At 48.8% G+C, this 18,080-nt stretch overlaps 10 protein-coding genes across 10 annotated transcripts; 5 read left to right on the top strand and 5 right to left on the bottom strand.

Moving 5' to 3' along the window:
* Positions 1–273: 273 nt before the first annotated feature.
* Positions 274–1,236, bottom strand: FMAN_00061 (uncharacterized protein; the record flags this gene model as incomplete). Its single annotated transcript, XM_041821865.1, has 1 exon — positions 274–1,236. The coding sequence occupies one exon, from the start codon at positions 1,234–1,236 to the stop codon at positions 274–276; it is 963 nt and encodes a 320-aa protein (XP_041687603.1).
* A 982-nt stretch (positions 1,237–2,218) lies between these two features.
* FMAN_00060 (uncharacterized protein) lies at positions 2,219–4,228 on the bottom strand (the record flags this gene model as incomplete). Its single annotated transcript, XM_041821864.1, has 4 exons — positions 2,219–2,969; positions 3,020–3,147; positions 3,193–3,470; positions 3,523–4,228. The coding sequence occupies 4 exons, from the start codon at positions 4,226–4,228 to the stop codon at positions 2,219–2,221; spliced, it is 1,863 nt and encodes a 620-aa protein (XP_041687602.1).
* A 502-nt stretch (positions 4,229–4,730) lies between these two features.
* FMAN_00059 (uncharacterized protein) lies at positions 4,731–5,620 on the bottom strand (the record flags this gene model as incomplete). Its single annotated transcript, XM_041821863.1, has 3 exons — positions 4,731–5,214; positions 5,268–5,504; positions 5,559–5,620. The coding sequence occupies 3 exons, from the start codon at positions 5,618–5,620 to the stop codon at positions 4,731–4,733; spliced, it is 783 nt and encodes a 260-aa protein (XP_041687601.1).
* A 536-nt stretch (positions 5,621–6,156) lies between these two features.
* On the top strand, positions 6,157–7,866 carry FMAN_00058 (putative monoamine oxidase N; the record flags this gene model as incomplete). The annotated part of the gene is made up of 5 exons (XM_041821862.1): positions 6,157–6,340; positions 6,388–6,456; positions 6,504–6,650; positions 6,708–7,567; positions 7,618–7,866. The coding sequence occupies 5 exons, from the start codon at positions 6,157–6,159 to the stop codon at positions 7,864–7,866; spliced, it is 1,509 nt and encodes a 502-aa protein (XP_041687600.1).
* A 646-nt stretch (positions 7,867–8,512) lies between these two features.
* On the bottom strand, positions 8,513–10,438 carry FMAN_00057 (uncharacterized protein; the record flags this gene model as incomplete). Its single annotated transcript, XM_041821861.1, has 7 exons — positions 8,513–8,633; positions 8,686–9,044; positions 9,103–9,161; positions 9,214–9,398; positions 9,452–9,740; positions 9,790–10,011; positions 10,066–10,438. 7 exons carry the CDS (start codon positions 10,436–10,438, stop codon positions 8,513–8,515), a joined length of 1,608 nt encoding a protein of 535 aa, XP_041687599.1.
* A 578-nt stretch (positions 10,439–11,016) lies between these two features.
* On the top strand, positions 11,017–11,833 carry FMAN_00056 (uncharacterized protein; the record flags this gene model as incomplete). Its single annotated transcript, XM_041821860.1, has 3 exons — positions 11,017–11,117; positions 11,178–11,414; positions 11,473–11,833. The coding sequence occupies 3 exons, from the start codon at positions 11,017–11,019 to the stop codon at positions 11,831–11,833; spliced, it is 699 nt and encodes a 232-aa protein (XP_041687598.1).
* A 174-nt stretch (positions 11,834–12,007) lies between these two features.
* FMAN_00055 (uncharacterized protein) lies at positions 12,008–12,421 on the bottom strand (the record flags this gene model as incomplete). The annotated part of the gene is made up of 1 exon (XM_041821859.1): positions 12,008–12,421. The coding sequence occupies one exon, from the start codon at positions 12,419–12,421 to the stop codon at positions 12,008–12,010; it is 414 nt and encodes a 137-aa protein (XP_041687597.1).
* A 512-nt stretch (positions 12,422–12,933) lies between these two features.
* FMAN_00054 (uncharacterized protein) lies at positions 12,934–14,390 on the top strand (the record flags this gene model as incomplete). Its single annotated transcript, XM_041821858.1, has 5 exons — positions 12,934–13,339; positions 13,391–13,813; positions 13,866–13,943; positions 13,999–14,274; positions 14,326–14,390. 5 exons carry the CDS (start codon positions 12,934–12,936, stop codon positions 14,388–14,390), a joined length of 1,248 nt encoding a protein of 415 aa, XP_041687596.1.
* Positions 14,391–14,909: 519 nt separating this feature from the next.
* On the top strand, positions 14,910–16,248 carry FMAN_00053 (uncharacterized protein; the record flags this gene model as incomplete). The annotated part of the gene is made up of 2 exons (XM_041821857.1): positions 14,910–15,325; positions 15,384–16,248. 2 exons carry the CDS (start codon positions 14,910–14,912, stop codon positions 16,246–16,248), a joined length of 1,281 nt encoding a protein of 426 aa, XP_041687595.1.
* A 450-nt stretch (positions 16,249–16,698) lies between these two features.
* FMAN_00052 (uncharacterized protein) lies at positions 16,699–17,849 on the top strand (the record flags this gene model as incomplete). The annotated part of the gene is made up of 3 exons (XM_041821855.1): positions 16,699–16,908; positions 16,959–17,211; positions 17,272–17,849. The coding sequence occupies 3 exons, from the start codon at positions 16,699–16,701 to the stop codon at positions 17,847–17,849; spliced, it is 1,041 nt and encodes a 346-aa protein (XP_041687594.1).
* Positions 17,850–18,080: the final 231 nt, after the last annotated feature.

Raw genomic sequence — 18,080 nt, 5'->3', positions numbered from 1 at the left:
AGCTCGATTGCTCGGCTTTGCTTGGCTACTCAAGGTTGGCTCATATCAAGAGTCGAGACAAGATGTGTCCAAGGCCAGTGAAAGCGATTTATATGATTCTGATGACGAGAGTCTTCTAACCTCGCATATACAACTTCTAGTTTCACGATACTTCTCCCGTATCATCTCGGGCATGATTCAAGTAATGCTCAACAGTCTTATGCAGCTACAACTGGAAGTGATATAAGGTAAAATGCGTTTTATTTAATGCCAATAGTTACAAGTATCAAAGCCCTAGTAATCAATCTTGAAGCTAAACTCATCCTCCCAATGCATAGCCCAGTAACGATCCCAGATAGCCTTCGTGATAGGTCCAACCTTGCCATCGTTCACAGGCTTATCATCCAGAGTAGTGATGGGCATAATGCCACCAGCAGTTGTGCACATCAAAATCTCATCAGCCTGATAAGCCGCCTCAACCGGAACATGCTCAATGCGAATTTCGTATCCACAAGATCGCGCAGCGTCAATGACACTCTTCCTTGTGATTCCCTGCAAGACTCCACGATCAGGTGTGTAGAGCACGCCATTCTTGATGATGACGACGTTGAAGCCTGAGCCCTCGGTGAGGTTGGCATCGCCGTCGGTCAGGAAGGGATAAGTGGCGCCACGGTCGTTGGCCTCGAATAAGCCGCGGACGAGATCACCCCACTGGAGGTTCTTAATGGTGGGATCGATAGAGCCAGGTGGAACACGTCGTACGGTTCGTGCAACAATGGCACGACCACCATGATACTGATCCTCGGGGTCCATAACCCAAACATACGGCTGAACAAACATGTACAGGTTATTATTCAGCAACTCCTCTGGCTTGGCCCCTCTCACACCCTTGAGTCCACGGGTAACGATCAATTCGACAAAGGCATCTTTGATCCCACTCTTAGCGACCATCTCGACGAGAATCTTCTTGATCTCGTCGCGGGGGATGGGGAAGCGAAGCCTCATCTTCTTGCAGCTGGCTTCGAGACGGTCAAGGTGGTCGTCAAGGCGGAAGAAGCGGCCGTCCCAGACGGAGGGCACGTCGTAGGTCAGATCACTGTGCATGAAGCCCTGGTCGAGGAGGGGGATGCGGGCGGATTGCAGGGGGACCAGCTCGCCTTCGACCCAAGCGATGCCTTGGGAGAGGATGTTGGTGCTGGCTTCAAGGGTGGCTTGTCGCTTGGCGTAGCCGGCGAATACCTCATCCATGGTTGCCATTTCGCTGTCTTGTCTTGGGTATGGTGTGTTGTGTTGGTAGTGTTTGTTTTGGTGCTTGATATGATGTGCTTGGTTGGTGAGATGGGTCAATCTGATACGATTCAGGGTTTGCTTTTGTAGACGTTACAGATGTCTACAGATGCCTCCAAAGACTGTAGTTTGCGATACCCCGAGTCTCTATGGAGAATGTTCACCAAGTCTCGACACAGTAGTTACTCAATCGAGTAATTCCTCTTTGGGTAATACCGTACCCCCGCAGCCACTCGGATTGCCACCAGCCCAAGGATGCACCGTCGTGCAACCCCCCAAATTGGCCGATCTGTACTAAGTAATTACTTTATCGTGGTGTGGTGTGGAGTATAATGAGGGAAAACTCTACTGATTGCTGATGCAGTGTTGTGGCGGCAAAAGCATGTTACCCTGACAGGATAACGATACACGAAGAACACTGATTCGGGACTTAATCGTCAGATAGGTAAAAGAACTTATCTGGAAAATTGCCATCTGATAAGAAATCTGGGGATATGCTTATCGAACAGATTAGCCGGATTAATTGGGATTCCCTGCACCAGCTCTTGTCTTGCTCCTCAGGTAGAGAAACACAAATGCCCAATTGACCAAACATCTACATGTTGCGACGGACCAACGCGGTGGTGGTGGACATCATGTTAGTTCTTCATCCCAGAATTGTTCATAGAATTTAAACCTGCTGTACTCGGTGGAAAGATAATTGCACATGTGAGAAGAGACAGTTCTGGCCCAGCGACCCCAGCAGATATGACTCCATTCGGAAAATAGAAAATGCCAATTGTAGTAAGAAATGCAAGCACTATATATACATCAGAAATTCCTCCCAATGTTGAAATCGCGAATGTCCATCTTCCCAATCTGACATCCAAGAATCGACAGCTAGCCATACCTCCCAACGCCAAAATGACAACACAAAAGGACCACAAACACCAGAACGCACAAAAACCCAAGATCATCCAAATAAATACTGCCTCCCCTCCCCAGAGTTAACATTCGACCGACTCTTCTGATCAATAACAGACCCCCACCACGAATCCACCGCCTCATCAGCCCAAACCTCCTCCAGCAGCGTATTCGCCGTCAGAAACATATCGTACCTCGTCCGTTCGTTCCACCAGCTACAATACGTCCTCGCCGCCTGTCTCAAGTGCTCATCCGATGTTTCACACCCCGCTAAGAAAACAGGGAGGAGGAGTTGTTTCTGTAGCATGGAACTATATCTACAAGATGTAACATGATTAAGTGTCTTGCGCGCTAGGAAACCTAGTATCGAGGGGGCGGGTTGATCGCGCTGCCATTTGAACACGCGGCCGATGTAGATTAATAGCCCGTATCTCCACGCTTCGGCGCAGTGGTGTAGATCTTCCTTGTAGTGTGCTACGTCGCCTATATCGCAGCCTGTAGTGTCTGAGACGAGTTGGTCCGGGATGTCGCCGTATTCGGGATCAGTCCACTCGCGTATCTCCTTCTCTACGCTGAGAACGTGTTCCATGTCGAACTTTGCGCAGGTCATGTTACTTATAAGCTCGAATTCTCGTGCGTAAGATCCGAGGCGGATCATGTGGCGGAATAAAGCTTCAGGACAGCCTGATACGCTGTAGAAGGTCTCGTCGCTTGTTTTGTCGTGGTTGAAGAGGCTGATTATCGTAGATTCGGAGAGGACGCATCCTTGGCGGCTTGTGAGGGCTAGAGTAACATCCCACCTGCGACAGTCAGTATTCGGCTTGTGTCGGCAGTGTTTAGTGATACTTACCAGACTAACATCTCTATACGTGCTTGCATTCGTGGTGTTTTCTTCATGTTGCAGAACTCGGCAGCCTGTATCATTTTATGCGCCCGTTTGAGATACCACGTCCAAGGCCCATGAGCAGATGTCGCGCACTGGAGCTGTCAGTCCTGGTTGGAGGCCTTTGCAGAATGACTCACATCAAGTGTCATGAGAATCAACACGGCGTCTAGGAATGTCGCTTCGATCGGTGACGCCTGCGAAACGCCTTCCATATCCTTGAGCATCTGGAGAGCTTTCTTCTTATGCATCTTGGCCTCTCCAGCGCAAGAACCCGTATCGCGATTGATGTGCTTGTAGGAGAGTGCGAGGATGCAATGGAGGAGAAGTTGTGAGCCTCGTCCAGTTTCGGCGTCGAATCGGAATGGGTTGGCGGCGAAGTCGTGGGTCAGAGGCATGACGCAGAACTCTTGGTCATCTAATCATCTTCAGATTAAGACTTATTGAGCGATATAAATCATTGTACGTACATCGAGTCAGTAGCTGCGCAATGGTGTCGCTGATATTGCTTGGCGCGGCGTGAGAATTGAGCAATGGTAAAACAGGCTCTTCAATTGCCTGTGACTGCGCGTTTGCAGCAAAGTCGCCCGCTGTACCATCAGAATCGTTTGGCAATTGAGGCCCGATGAAATGATTCTCAGGCGAGTTGTCGGTAGATGATGAGTCTCCGAGCTGAATGAGAGGGATGTCGGGACCGAAATAAATTGGCAGTTGGCCATTGACCTGGTCAAAAGGCGCCATGAACGAGGGCCCTGTATCGATGAAGGGGTTCATAAGACTTGAGTATGTCCAGTCGATATCACTCCCGCTGTTTATCCCCTCCCCCATCATCAAATCGTGATCAAACGGATTGGCATTCTCGTGAGGAATCGCTGGCGTCGCCGCAAGAGGAGCCTGCGCCTCTACCTCTGCCTCTGCCTCTGTCGCTTCCACGGCTGGGGGCGTAGTGTTATCGGCACTCTTATCCCGACCCTCGCTGTTACCATCCGCCGACTTTGGTGGTGTCGCAGGCTCAGCAGCAACAGCTTCACTCTGCGGTTTCGTCGCCGCTTGCTTCGATCGTGTTGTCGGTCCGACGAAGTCAATCGACCCAGGCGCTGTCCCATCGCGACGTCTCCTCTTGCGACTGAATGCGCCGACGAACTTGAACTCTCGAGGAGGTTTTACCGCCGACATTTCTGAATTGATGAGTATCGATATGCTTTGGAGAGCAGTATGGAAAAAGTGAGGGTGTGAATGAGGGGAAGGGTTCAGAAAGCTTTCCAAGCTTGGGGAGAAAGAAACCTGGACCCATTCCTCCATCATGACACTAAAAACGCCCCCGCCCGCCAGGTTTTTAGTGCTATCGACTACGGGAGTCAAACCGTTACAGTGCGTATCTTAGTGGCGAATGTCCACCAGGCATCTGGAGATAAACCTGACGAGCAGGGGAGGAACCCTGATGATTCTGCGTATCGCCAGGTTTCTCTGCTTTAAAGAGGTTCCGATTGGTCATGGCGCGAGTCATTGAGCTCGGAGCGTCATAATATCACGATGTCAGCTTGGAGTTTACATGGAATCACTGCAAGGTAAGTTGTCTTATCACATCCTTCATCCAGCATGGCATTTCTTCAATCTTAGTTCATACATTCATCAATTGTCCATTTATTCATGTCATGATCCAAACTAAAGAGCCAATCTAATTGTAAAGACCACCATTGGCAGAAAGAACAGATCCCGTCGTCCACTTCGCATCATCCGTGCAGAGGAACGCAACCAGAGGCGCAATATCACTAACCTCACCAACACGCGCCGCAGCAGGGGTAGAGTCAATCAGCGGCTGCATGTCCTTAAGGAACTGCTCGTCACTCTGGAACCATTGATCTGTTGCAATAGGACCAGGGTTCACACAGTTAACAGTGATGCCGTGGGATTGACCAAGCTCTTTGGCCCAGACACGAACGAGAGCCTCGTCGGCTGCCTTGGTAGCAGCATAGACAGTCTGTCCTGCGACACCGAGACGTGCTCCTGCTGACGAGATGAAGACGATTCTGCCTCCCTTGGGGAGATGAGGCTCTGCGGCCTTTGTCAGGAAGATGGGGCCCTTGACGTTGGCGTCGAAGTGACGAGTGTAGAATTCCTCGGTTGTGTCTACCAGGTTGGCCTCGTTTCCTTGAGCAGCGCTAAAATCCGTGTTAGTGGCTACTATTCCGCTCTTTCATAAAACCAGACTTACTTGTGAATGAGGATCTCAATCTTGCCAGTTGAGCTGATCTTGAGCGCAGCATCAATCAATTTAGGAATCTCAGCAGTCTTGCTAACATCGGCCTGGACAACAATGGCTTTTGTGCCGTTGGCTTCAATCTCCTGGGCGACCTTCTCAGCTCGCTCTCGGCTGCCGTCGGAGACGTAGTTGACCACCACGTTGGCGCCTCGCTTGCCAAGAAGGATAGCAATGCCGGCACCAAGACCGCTGAAATACATTAGTCAAGGAGTGTACTCGCCTGAGGTTGCCGGGGTAACTTACCGGGACGCGCCAGTGACAATGGCAGTCTTGCCAGTCAGTTCGAGACCAGTAAAGTCAGGCATGTTTGAGAATAAAGTGCACTAAATTTATGCGAGTGGTGTGTTGCGGTGTGATATGATACGGTATAGCTTGAGTATGGTCTGACTCTTTCAACGAGCTGTGGTTCGAGATTTTATGAACAGAAGCTGGAGAGCATTTAGCCTCGACGCCATAACTATCATGACCATGGATATGGAAGTTGCAGTAACTACCTAATGCGGTATTAAGACATCGGAGACTCCGCTGGAGCCACTTTGCGTGCGGAGCTCTCGTTACTACCTAAATAGGAACTAAGGACAGCTTCAACCCCGCAGAGTCCACGATAGGAAATAGTGTCAACCTCGTGATGGGGCCGATTGTGGAATTTGCCGGGTTGGAGATGGCTTGAGAATCCACTACTGATTGGAGTAGCTCTGACCAGCCCGGAGGAGCTAGATAAAGCTAAGGCGGGTTTATCGCCATCCAAGCTAACTTAGACTCCAAGCTTTCAACTTCGAATCCTGCGACTCCAAGAGTTTCTCCATTCTTTGCCAATTATTAGCATCTCAATTTGCTCACAATGACACCCAAGACTAGAGACGGCCATATTTGGGAGCCAAGCACTGGCTTTCAGAAGGGACTTGAGAGCGACGCTGTTATTTCGCCTCAGCGATCAGTCTCCTCAGCCAACAAGGTCTACGATGTTATTGTCATTGGAGCTGGGTATGCTGGTTTGGCAGCAGCTCGCGACCTCAGTCAATTGAGTATGTAGCAGCAAGGTCGTTAAGTGAACCGCCCTGACATTTTGCAGGTCATTCAGTTCTACTGCTAGAAGCACGCGATCGAATTGGCGGCAGGACATATACTGCCAAGAAAGATGGTGAGAAGAACATTATTGTATCTAAAGATTTCACTAACAGCTTGAAGGGTTTCTATACGAAATGGGAGGAACTTGGGTGACTCATCATATGGGTTACTTGTTCAGAGAAATGACGCGTTACAACATGGATCGTGATCTCATAACCACGGGAAGTCCAGACATGCATAAAGGGTACTACACTATTGACGTACCAGGTATGAACATAACCAATTTCACTTTCACTCCATATCACTGACGCGAGATTATCACAGGAGCTACACCGCGCAAGCTCAGCCACGAAGAAGCCGGCGCAATGCAAGCCAAAGCCTGGGACATGTTCGTCAATGTCGACGGCCAATTCGGTCGCACCATCTGTCCTCTCCCCCACGCCCAGCTTGACAATCCCATCGTCGATCGATCAATCGTTGAGAAGTGGGATCAACTATCCTGCCACGACCGCTTCGAAGAGATCAAGCATAAACTTACGGCCGAGGAACAAGGCCTCTTGGTATCTCTACTACTTCACATTTCAGGTGGAAGAATGAAAGAGTCGAGTCTCTGGGATATGATTCGCTCACATGCTTTGCTTATGCATAACTCTGATAACTTTGCTGATGTGTGGTTGAGATATAAGCTGAGAGACGGTCAGACTGCACTTGCGAAGCGAATGTTTGAAGAAGCTACTGGAGATGGGCTGGAGTATGCTTTCTCCACGCAGGTCAAGTCGATCACACAGGACTCATCTGGTGACGGCCCGGTTGCGGTGACTAGTAGCAGTGGCGATGTCTTCCGAGCGAAGAAGATCATAAACACCATTCCTCTCAACGTCTTGAAGGATATCGAGTTCTCTCCTCCACTCACACGACGTCGGCAGGATGCCATCAACATTGGTCATGTGAACCAGATGACCAAGGTTCATGCTGATGTGAGCAACAAGGAACTTGAGAGATGGAATGGAATGAAGTTCCCTGGTCTTTTGATGTACGGCTACGGCGACGGCGTATTACCAAATGGCGATGTCCACGTTGTTGCTTTCGGCGCAGACGAGCGGGATACCTTCATCCCCGAGAACAATTCAGCACAGACCATTGAAGCTCTGAACAAAATCCATCCCATGGATGTCAAGAGACTAGTAAGGTGCCCATCCTCAATTGTGAAGACTTGATTACTGACAATAAGAAGATGCTACATAATTGGGCTACAGATCCTTACTCAAAGGGAGGTCCTGCCTGGTGGCAGCCAGGTTACATGTCAAAATACCAGGATGAGCTTCAGAGTCGACATGGCAATGTCTTCTTTGCGTCAGCTGACTGGGCTCATGGTTGGAGAGCTGCTATCGATGGTGCTTTGGAGCAGGGCTGTTTGAATGCGCAGGTTGCTCATCGCGAGGTCGTTGCTGCTAGGAAGAAGGCTGTTGGTAGTAAGCTGTGAAGTGGTGAGACTGGGTGGTATAGAAGTATGACTCGGAACCGTGTATTGTAGTGTAGCAGTAATCTATGATTCTGTTTGTGGAAAGCCTTGGTACAGATTCCGAAAGCCAAATAGAATGGCCTTACGCTTATCCACCCGCTTTGATCGCCGCGCAGTGATTTGTTCGGCATTACAGTATGACGCAAACTATGAGCTCTATAAGTCACCTCTACTTAAGACTCGTAACTAGGAGCTTATGGTGTCATACTACGCCAAATGCTTCATTTGAATACCAGACTGACACAATTCCAACGCTGGGGAAGATACCCTTAGCCTTTCTACCAGGGAATAATTTTAAAGCAGTGTTGAAAGTGTCCATAGACCTAACAACAAAGGTCTTGCTAGGACTTAGACGAGGTACACCCATCCATGTTATCTTTTTTTCGGTATTATGAGAATCTTGGTATAGTATTGAAAAGGTCTCATTTGAGGGACGATTAGACTTCTATGATAGAGTTCTCACATACTTGTTAACATTTCCGTTGAGCGCCTCCTTCTAATGGGCCTAGTAAAGTACAGTCTAAACAAGGCCAAACATGTGGCTTGACCTGCCTGGAATGGTATCTCCATCGCAAGAAAGCTATGAATAGCTACCAAATTTTCATCTCTACTCAGGACGGCTCAAACCCAACATGTCGTAGTCGATGGCGGGGCCATCGAAGTAGCGACGAACAGTGAACCAAAGACCAACCAAGATAATCATCATACATCCGAGTACAACACACACGCTAAGATAGTCATTAGTAAAATTAGACGTGTGTGAATGGCAGTGCAACTTACTAATTCATCGACCCCGCAGTCACAGGAATAGCATTAGGGAAGCAAATAAAGATACCGATGGTGGTGACCCAGAGAGGAGTCCAGGCATTGCAGAGATAACCCCCGACTTTGCCCAGTTTAAAAGGTCTTATGGGAAGCTTGTTCTCTCGTCCGTGGATAAGAGTGATAGCTTGAGGAACGGCGTACGAGATATTCACACCAAGAACTGCAGTGGTGATGATGGAGTTGAAGGCTTGGCTGCTGGCCATATACAACAGTCCATAGATGATGCAGAACCCAACAGATAGCAGAGTCGTGCGGACGGGGAAGCCGAGAGAGGGTGAGATGTGATTCCAGTAGTTGGAGTATGGGAGTCCACGCTAAATAGCTAGATCAGCACGATTCAAGGCATTGAAAGTAAAGAAGCTGGAGACTTACATCTCGTGAAAAGGCCCAAGTCAATCGGCCGCATGTAATCCACTGGCTAGGCATGCATGCTGTCTACGGTTAGTCAAAAGTATAAAGCCAAGACAGAATTGCACCACGTACTGTAGAAGATGACTACAAGAAGAGACTGAAGTCCGAGTGCGGCGGTCTTGCTGCCAGTAGCCTGATGAAAGACTTCAAGACTTGGAAGATGCGCGGCCCTTACAGCATCGAGATCCTTGATGACAAACATCATGGCCAAGATGAATGGGACTGAGGTAAGCAGACCAATAATCATGGTGAGGTTCCTGCAAAGCTTTGTTAGAGTTCGTTCTGAATAGTCTCGAGATTGCAGACTTACATTGCTCGAGGAATGGCCTTGCCCGGGTGGTGCATTTCCTCGGCGACGTGAATCACAGCATCCATGCTAGCGAAAGCGTACATCGCGTTACCGATGCTCATCACCCATGCAACTCCATCAGGCCAGCCGCTTGTTCCGTCGAATGTAGTGATGAAGCTGGGGTGGTTATACCCGTCGCTCATGGCGAGGATCGTGATGGTGACGACGACGAAGCCGAGGACGGATATCGCGAGACATGCTTGCGTCCACTTTCCGAGATGCTTCTGTGGGATGGTAAAGATGGGAATCACTGCATGTCGTTAGCTCCCGGTAGCTCAAGAGTCGTAGAAGGTGCTTACGTGTGATTAGAATGAGACCGATGTATAGCAGATATGAATGCCAGTTCTGTGGCTGGTAATCAGGGTTGACAAACAGGACCATGCCGATGATGCACTGCACGTTGTTCGAGATGCCAGAGCAAGTAATCACCCACCAACCAAGAACACTGATTATTCCCACAGCAAAGGCAGCGAAGCGTCGATATCTCTTGGGAGCGAGTATGTACGTAAAGTGATATTGACCTATTGTTTCCAAACTCGTTAGTCAATTGCCTACAATGGAAACAGTAAGCTTACCTCCTGAAGACGGAAACGCCGAAGCTTGCTCCGCAAGACCAAGAATTATAAGCCACTGCACCGCGCAGGCGACTATCAGCCCAAAAACAGTGGCTTGAGCACCTCCGTAGAGAAGACTCTGTCCAAAACAACTGGCGTATGAGACCCAAGAGTTGGTGATACTGAAGCCAAGACCAAGCGTTCCCAGCAGATCAAACGATCGTCTCATCACGGGGGCATGGCCCTGAGCGAGGAGGATGTTGTCGTCGACTGCATCAGGGCTCTTTGTGAAAGATTCGACATTTTCGACTCTGCCGACATCAACATCGTAGTTGTTCGTGGCGTTGATGTCGGACTTGGTGTCGGAGTTCTGGGCTTCTCTGCTCTGAGCCATCGTGAACTGCGTAAGGATGAAGGTGATGAGTGATGAGAGTCAGGTTGAGTCAGGAGTCAAGGTAATATACTTTTCGCTGCAGACTATTTCCAACGGCCAGGCCGGCTAGTCGGAGCCAACTACAGCCAAGCAAACCTACAGCCAATAGAAGGTCAGATACGTATCAACAAGACCTGTATCTCCCCCGCAATCTATCCCCCCGTTAATCAAGATTAGAACCCCCAGAACGCGGGGGAAATCATGGAGCCCGTTGAGTTGGGCTATCTCGGCATTGCGGTGCATTACTCGGAGGATGGACCTTTGCCGATAAGCTTTGCTTGCCTCTCGTGAAGAGTTGGCACTGTGTGGGGTAGACTTGATTTTTTCGTGGGTCACGTCTTAATTCCGTTTCTGGTAATAAGCCCTCACTTTCTCCACGCTTAAAAGATCAGACGTGTTTCTCCAACTTGGACAGGTACCAGCTCCGTATCTACCTCGACAATCAGACAGTACATCTCCTGTTTTACAAATCATATTGTTATCATTTACTATCTACGAGATTCTTATCAAGGGTTACTTCAACGCCACGTTACTTCATCATGGCCAAGCAACAGAAAGATAATGAGATCATCAAAATCGCAAAGGGCCTCAAGGGTACACCCTGGTGCGACGAGTATGAGAAGATGATCTCTGGCATGCTGTAAGTACACTCTACACCTTAATACTACGCCGGTACATTATTTTCTGACCGCGGGGCTAGCTACAACCCCCTGGTTCCTGATCTACTGGATGGCCGCCACAGAGCGCGCGGTCTGGCGTACAAGTACAACAACATTGATCCCAGCGCTGGCACTCGTGAGGAGATCGACGACAAGCGGGCTCAGATGCTGTCGGAGATGCTCGGAAAGGTCGGCAAGGGGACGTACATTGAGACGCCTTTCATGCCTGACTACGGAAGCAATGTCTCCATCGGCGAGAACTGCTTCATGAACTTTGGGTAAGTCTGCAACTCTGATATACGCGAGTTAACAGAGCAATGACTAATCCATTTTCAGCTTGACCATTCTAGATACCAGCCTCGTCATCATCGGTGACCGTGTCCAGATGGGTCCCAACGTACACATCTACACCGCAGGCCACGAGACAAGCGTTCTATCCAGGATCAAGTTCGTCGAGTTCGGACATCCCATCCGCATTGAGGACGACTGCTGGATCGGTGGCAATGTGGTTATCCTCCCTGGTGTAACCATTGGCCGAGGCTGTACTGTTGGCGCTGGGGCGGTGGTCACCAAGAGTCTACCCCCTTACTCGATCGCCCTGGGCGCCCCTGCAAAGGTTGTCAAGACGATACAGAGTGTGGAGGAGGAGTTGGCGAATCCCAACAACCCTTACCGAAACATGCCTGATCGAGAATAAATAGTTGCTTAGCATTTTGGGCTTAGTACCGGAAATAGAAACGTTGATTGTATTTTACTCGTCATTGTTAACTTGAGCATCTGTTGAAATGTGTTTATACTCGTTGTAGCTAGTTTATGCATCGCTGTCCCTTCCTTGTGCCTATTTCTCCACCATGACATATCCAAAGCCCCTTTAGTTAGCGATCGCTTCAGCTTGTACTTCAACATGCATCCCCGGATTAACAAGCCCAGCCACAACAACCGAGGTCAAAGTCGGGGTCTGTCCCGGATACCGTTCGCGAAAGATACTTAGCAGCGTTGCCTCATCTTCAGCTCGGGTAAAGTAAGCCACCAGCTTGTGAGCTGAAGCAAGACCCTTAGTAACACCCGCATTCTTGAGTGCTGCATCAAGGCAGTCAAACACTGCGTTGAACTCGGCTTCTATAGAGCTAGTAACGAGCTGTCCTGTTTTGATGTCTACTCCGACATGACCTGTCGTTATGACAAGAGAGCCTGATAGTGGGATCGTGGCGGTTGTTGCGAGTGAAGCGGAGCGGAGCATTTCTCCTACTGGGCCGGGGAGGAATTGATAGCGGACTGAAGACATGTTGACAATGAAGTAATAGTTTTGGTTGCTGTTTGTTGCTAAGGATTGACCCTTGAAGCTGGCTGTTGCACTTGGCTTGGTGACTGCTAGAGTTACACTGTAGAGAAATGCCTTTTGTTATCAAGAACTAGCTGAGTCCCCGTTTTATCTCCAGATAAACTTACACGGTTCGTTGACTTGTATGAAAATGGTGTTTAGTCTCTGTAGCTTATCGCGCGTGTAGCCTAACTTTATTCCTAATTGGGTAATAACCTCAACTCCATTCTTGGTGCTTGATCCCCGCACTTGTTCCTGTCAGTGACTCTGTTTTCCGTTGCATACTATTGACGAGACTGGCAATTGTGCTGCTTCTATTTTGGGGTTTCTTTTTAATCAGTACGAAGTGATAGATCGGCAAAGCTGTTCTTATAGCCTGTAGAGAGTCGAGCGCTACCGACCAAGTGACAGCCAGTCAAGCACCCAGTCCCGATACCATCCGATCTAGACTATTCCAAATTCATACACCCTCAACCATGTCTGTGCTATCAAAGGATATTCAATCCAGGCTTCGTGGTATTATCGACGAGTACACGACTGGGGGCACCGAATGCAAGATTCCAGGCCTCGTCTACTCAGCGTTCAGAAATGATGGCGAACCAATCTTCCAGCATTATTCTGGCTTGAGGGGAGTCACTTCAGAAATACCCTTGTCAGAAGAGACCATCTTCTTCATGGCATCTTTCACAAAACTGGCGACATCAGTCGCGTGCATGCAACTCGTGGAACAAGGAAAGTTGCGCTTAGATGATGCAGATCAAGTTGAAGCCATCTGCCCTGAACTACGGGACGTCAAGGTGTTGACTCGGAATGAGGACGGAAAACTTGAGCTTGTTGAGAAAGTTAGAAGGATTTCGCTTCGAATGCTTCTCACGCACACAGGTACGACCTAAATCTCTCCGTAACTATATATGAGAACTGACGGTTGGCCAGCTGGCTTCGGGTATGCCTTTGAGGATGAGAAGCTGGCCGAGTTTAGTCGCCCGATTGGCTTTGATGACTTCTCTGGAGAAGCAATTGACATAGCAAACCGACCTCTAGTGAACCAGCCAGGTGAGACATTTCAATACGGAGTCTCAATGGACTGGGTCGGCGTGATAATTGAACGCACGTACAACAAGTCACTTGAGGAAGTCTTCAAAGAGAAGATCTTCCAGCCGCTGGGAATGGGCCATGTCACTTTCCATCCTTCACAAGAGGACAAGAGAAATCTTTCGTATATGCATCGCAGGAGCCCAGGTGGCAAGTTGAGTGCCACAGATCACTTTTATCGACGTCCACTTCTTGCCCAGGATGGCGAGAAGGTTCCGTGTGCAGGCGGTCACGGCTGCTTTGGAAGACCAGCAGAGTTTGGACGTAAGTTCAGATGCCACTCATCCTGCTCGTCGTCTCGCTCATTGTATTGCAGGAATTATTTCACTACTGTTGAACAACGGCGTGGATGCAGAATCAGGAGTTCGGCTACTCAAAGCTGAGACAGTCAATGGTAAGTTCATATCTGGTAGATACTCTACCCAGCCTGCACTGACATATTTCCCTAGACATGTTCACTGATCAAATCCCCGATAAACCACGCTTCAGCAACGTCAGCGTCCCCGTGGCCAAACCAGAACTGGCAAATCCAACTCCCCTGACTCCAATGCCAGATGATCACACGGAAGGCTGGGGCTTATCATTTTCTATCAATCACTTCCCAGAGTCGACGGGTCGTGCGGCTGGTTCGGCGTCTTGGGAAGGCCTGGCTAATCTCTTCTGGTTCGCTGATCGCAAGAACAACGTCGGCGGTATTATTGCCAGCCAGATTCTTCCATATGGCGGTAAGTCAATCAGGTGAATTGAAGGGGTTCTTTGCTGACTCAAAGTTCAAGACGCCATGGTGCTGGAGTGCTCGGAACGGGTAGAGTCGGAAATATACAAGGCGTTGCAAGCCTAGATATAATCCGATCCCTTTTGTAACAATGCTTTGCTCTGTTGATAGAGACCATTTCTTCCAAGATCGCATCATAAGTATGTTCTCTTCGTTTGATCAACCTGTCTGTACTGTCTGTACAGTTGGAGATGCAACTCGGGCATACTAAGTCACATCCCATTATTAAGGGTACTCAATGAAAGTGAAACCTCATATCTCCGAGCATTGTTAAATCTGGCGTCTTGCAGCGACTCGTGGAATTTCGAATTCACTGTTTTAGAGGGTTATCAATCTTGGCTGGAGCCTGCTGGCCCCACACCGGCGGTTACCGGCCGGATCCGCGCCAATAACCAACGACGGATAAACGCCCTGTAAGGTAGACCAGTCTCACATTCGCGACATTGCTGCTTGCTTATTGGACATAACTTTATAGTCAGCGTGGCGACTGCGGCATTAAATAAGCGACCGCATGCCCTCGTTACCAAGCTCATTTCCGCCCCTCTGTCGATAATACTTACTTGTACGGAGTAAGACACGGCGATAATGGCAGATGGGCTCAGTGTTGCTTCTGGGGTATTGGCTCTGGTGACGTTCGCCTTTCAGTCGAGCACTGTTCTTTACAAGACTGTCCGCAGTTACAAGACCCAGGACGCCAACGCTCGCGCACTCAAAAATGAGCTGAACGATCTCACTGGAGTGCTGCACTCGCTCCTCGAGACAGTTACAAATTACCCTGACCTCAATTTCGACTGTCTTGAATTACCCCTGCTACGTTGTGGAAAGACTTGCGAGGAGTATGGCAAGCTTATTGCTCGGTGCACAAAACATTCCAATGGGACCCGGCCAAGTTTCCGGGACTGGATTGGCCAGCAGTATCTGAAGGGAGACATCACAGACTTTAGAGACATGCTTGCAGGGTATAAGTCCACTATTAATATAGCATTGGCTAATGCAAACATGTGCGGTTCCTCAATCAAGGTCAACGCATGGAATCAACTAACAACTTTACTCCTATAGAACTATCACGGCTGTTACACGCAATGTCATCGACGAGTACAAGGACATGATAGATGATACAACCGCCGACCTCCAAAAACACATGCAGCGGCTCGATGAGAGAGCACGTAGCCTGGCTGTCCCTCCGGCTGAAAGCGTCGAGTCTGACAGCACTGACTGGCTTGCTCTGTTCGAAGAGAAAGAAAGTACACGAAAGGGGCTCCAGATCTGCACTGAGCTATCTTTGCACATCGAGGCACTCGAATCAACATCCAGCGAGAACCCACAGTTCTCCAAACAGCCTTCGGCAGATAAATATATCAAAAGTAGTCTCAGTTCTGCCAAGAGTTCTATTAGTACGCTGGAATCGCGTCTCAGAAGCCATGGAAGCGAAATCGATAAGAGGATGGATGCCATGAAGCTGAAAACGGACCTCTCTGAAGATGACATCAACGAACTGGCACAACTACGAGAGACCAAGGAAAGCATCCATCAATGCATGAACGTGGTTGCTCATGCCGGCGAGGATTTGGCCAAGGAGCGAGCTAACGTCTTTGAAGACATCACAATGGCTGACAATGCGTACGGGATCACGGTTTCAACCGTGAAGGATCTGGTGTTCGCAAGGCGAGTCAATGTGCAAGGCCAGGCGCGTTATGTCGGTGGGCAAATAGACGAGGCAAGCTATAACGCAACCATCACCGCACTCACCGACTTGGACCGAGGAAGCGCACACTATGGAGGGCGGGATACTTCATCGGTGTCTTCGAAAGACGAAGTGGCCAACAAGACCATGCCATCCCGAGCCTTTCTTGACCGTCATGGCCCTGGCGTTAAACTTGAACCGTCTGGTGTGTCTGCCAAGCCTTCTGGATCAACTCCATGAGGGTCACAGTAACCACGAAAGCTTGGTTTCTGTCAAGAGTAGCTGAGATTAAATTACAAGAAATTTACGAAGTAATAGGTCATAGATATCATATTTGTATATATTTCTTTCGCCTAGGTCCTATCTCACTATTTTACAGAGACTATCTGCAGATTCAACTCTGCTCTCTTGAAAGATGAGATTACTCGGAGAATATGGCAGAGGCGTTACCTGAATCTCGTCCTATACTAATCCCAGATCAGGTAAGAAGCCATGAGGCGGGGTTTCGGTAAGTGCCGCCATTTCTGAGCCTACTAGCCTCAGTTGGAAATTGGCTATTACCTCAAACAGTACTTGGAGAACGACGCAAGCGCGCTTTTCTCCTTTCACTCTTTACGCATACTACATAGCCAAGGCGGATGAACAATCCGTAAATCTGGAAGTCATATCATAGCCTGACGCAGTGACAATATGGCACCTCAGTCTGAGGAGCGTGATGCTCAGTTCAACGCCCTCATTAATGTCCTACACAGTGTCAAAAGCGACATTTTCGATCCCTTCACCATTACTCGAACATATTATGAGTCTGCAGGAGTTCAAATCGGTGTCGATATTTTGGTGCCTCGCCACCTCAAAAGTCAGAACCCACCAGTCATAGTCAGGATTCACGGCGGCTTTTTGGTACGCAAGCTTCATTTTGGCATTGAACATTTAACTGACTTCTTTATTAGATAACTGGCTCCAGTTTGTTTCCTGCTTGGTTCTCCAAATGGGTCCTTGACTTTGCGGAGGAGCAAGATGCCGTTATCATCAGTCCCAACTACAGACTTCTTCCTGAGGTGAGGGGTCGGGATATCATACATGATATGGGAAACTTCTGGAATTGGGTGCACTCTGGGGGACCTTCCCGTCATCTCACAGCAATTGGGCAACACAAGCTTCAACTGAACCATATTAGGACCCTTCTTGTGGGCGAAAGTGCTGGTAAGCTCAGTTTATTGAACTCCATCGTTATCATTCACTAATGTTCTGATCTTGTCGAAGGCGGTTACCTGGCTCTGCAATCTGTTCTGTCAGGTTTTGTCAGGCCCAAGGCAATTATCGCCCTTTATCCAATGGTCGACATGAAAGCACCTCACTTCACCGAGTATTACGATAAGCCAATCGTTGGTGTGCCGAACTACCCCAACGAAGATGTTGACAAGTTCCTTTCCACCACTGTTGTGAAGCCCGCAATCACGGAAGCAGATCCACCTGTAAGACTTGACTCGGCCATGGCGGTTGTTCACAATGGACGCTATCTGGAACTTCTCGGCGAGGACACTGACTTATTCGTCCTTGAGCGAATCAAGAGGGTGGCCTTGACGTCATCAAATAATGAGAGATCCTTGTTCCCGCCACTATTTCTGCTTCACGGCGAGGGGGATACGGCAGTACCTGTTGGTGGTACCCGGAAGCTGGTAGATTACCTCCAAGGGTTTGACCCAAATACGCAGGTTCACTTGGCTATCAGACCTGGAGACCATGGGTTTGACTTTAAGGCTACCATTGATGAGCCTTGGTTGAGGGAAGGGTTAGATTTTGTCATTAATCCATGGCTAGATAGCAAGAGTCTTATATAGACGACAATGATCCAAATAGTTCTTCTCCATCTTTGTCCGAGACCTGACGCAAGCAAACTGTAGATTCATCCTCGAGATTTAAAGTGCAAATGTTAATAAACGTAGCCCAGAATGTATGGCATCATCCTCTATTGGATTATTACAAGTTATAAAGACAGTGGGTTGAGAGCAATACTCTAATCATGACCCGTCCAAAAAACATTTTAACCACAATCCCTCCCTTAATTTTAT

This window comes from Fusarium mangiferae, assembly GCF_900044065.1.
Source record: "Fusarium mangiferae strain MRC7560 genome assembly, contig: FMAN_scaffold013, whole genome shotgun sequence".
Classification (NCBI taxonomy): Eukaryota; Fungi; Ascomycota; class Sordariomycetes; order Hypocreales; family Nectriaceae; genus Fusarium; species Fusarium mangiferae.
This window is presented reverse-complemented; position numbering and strand designations above follow the sequence as displayed.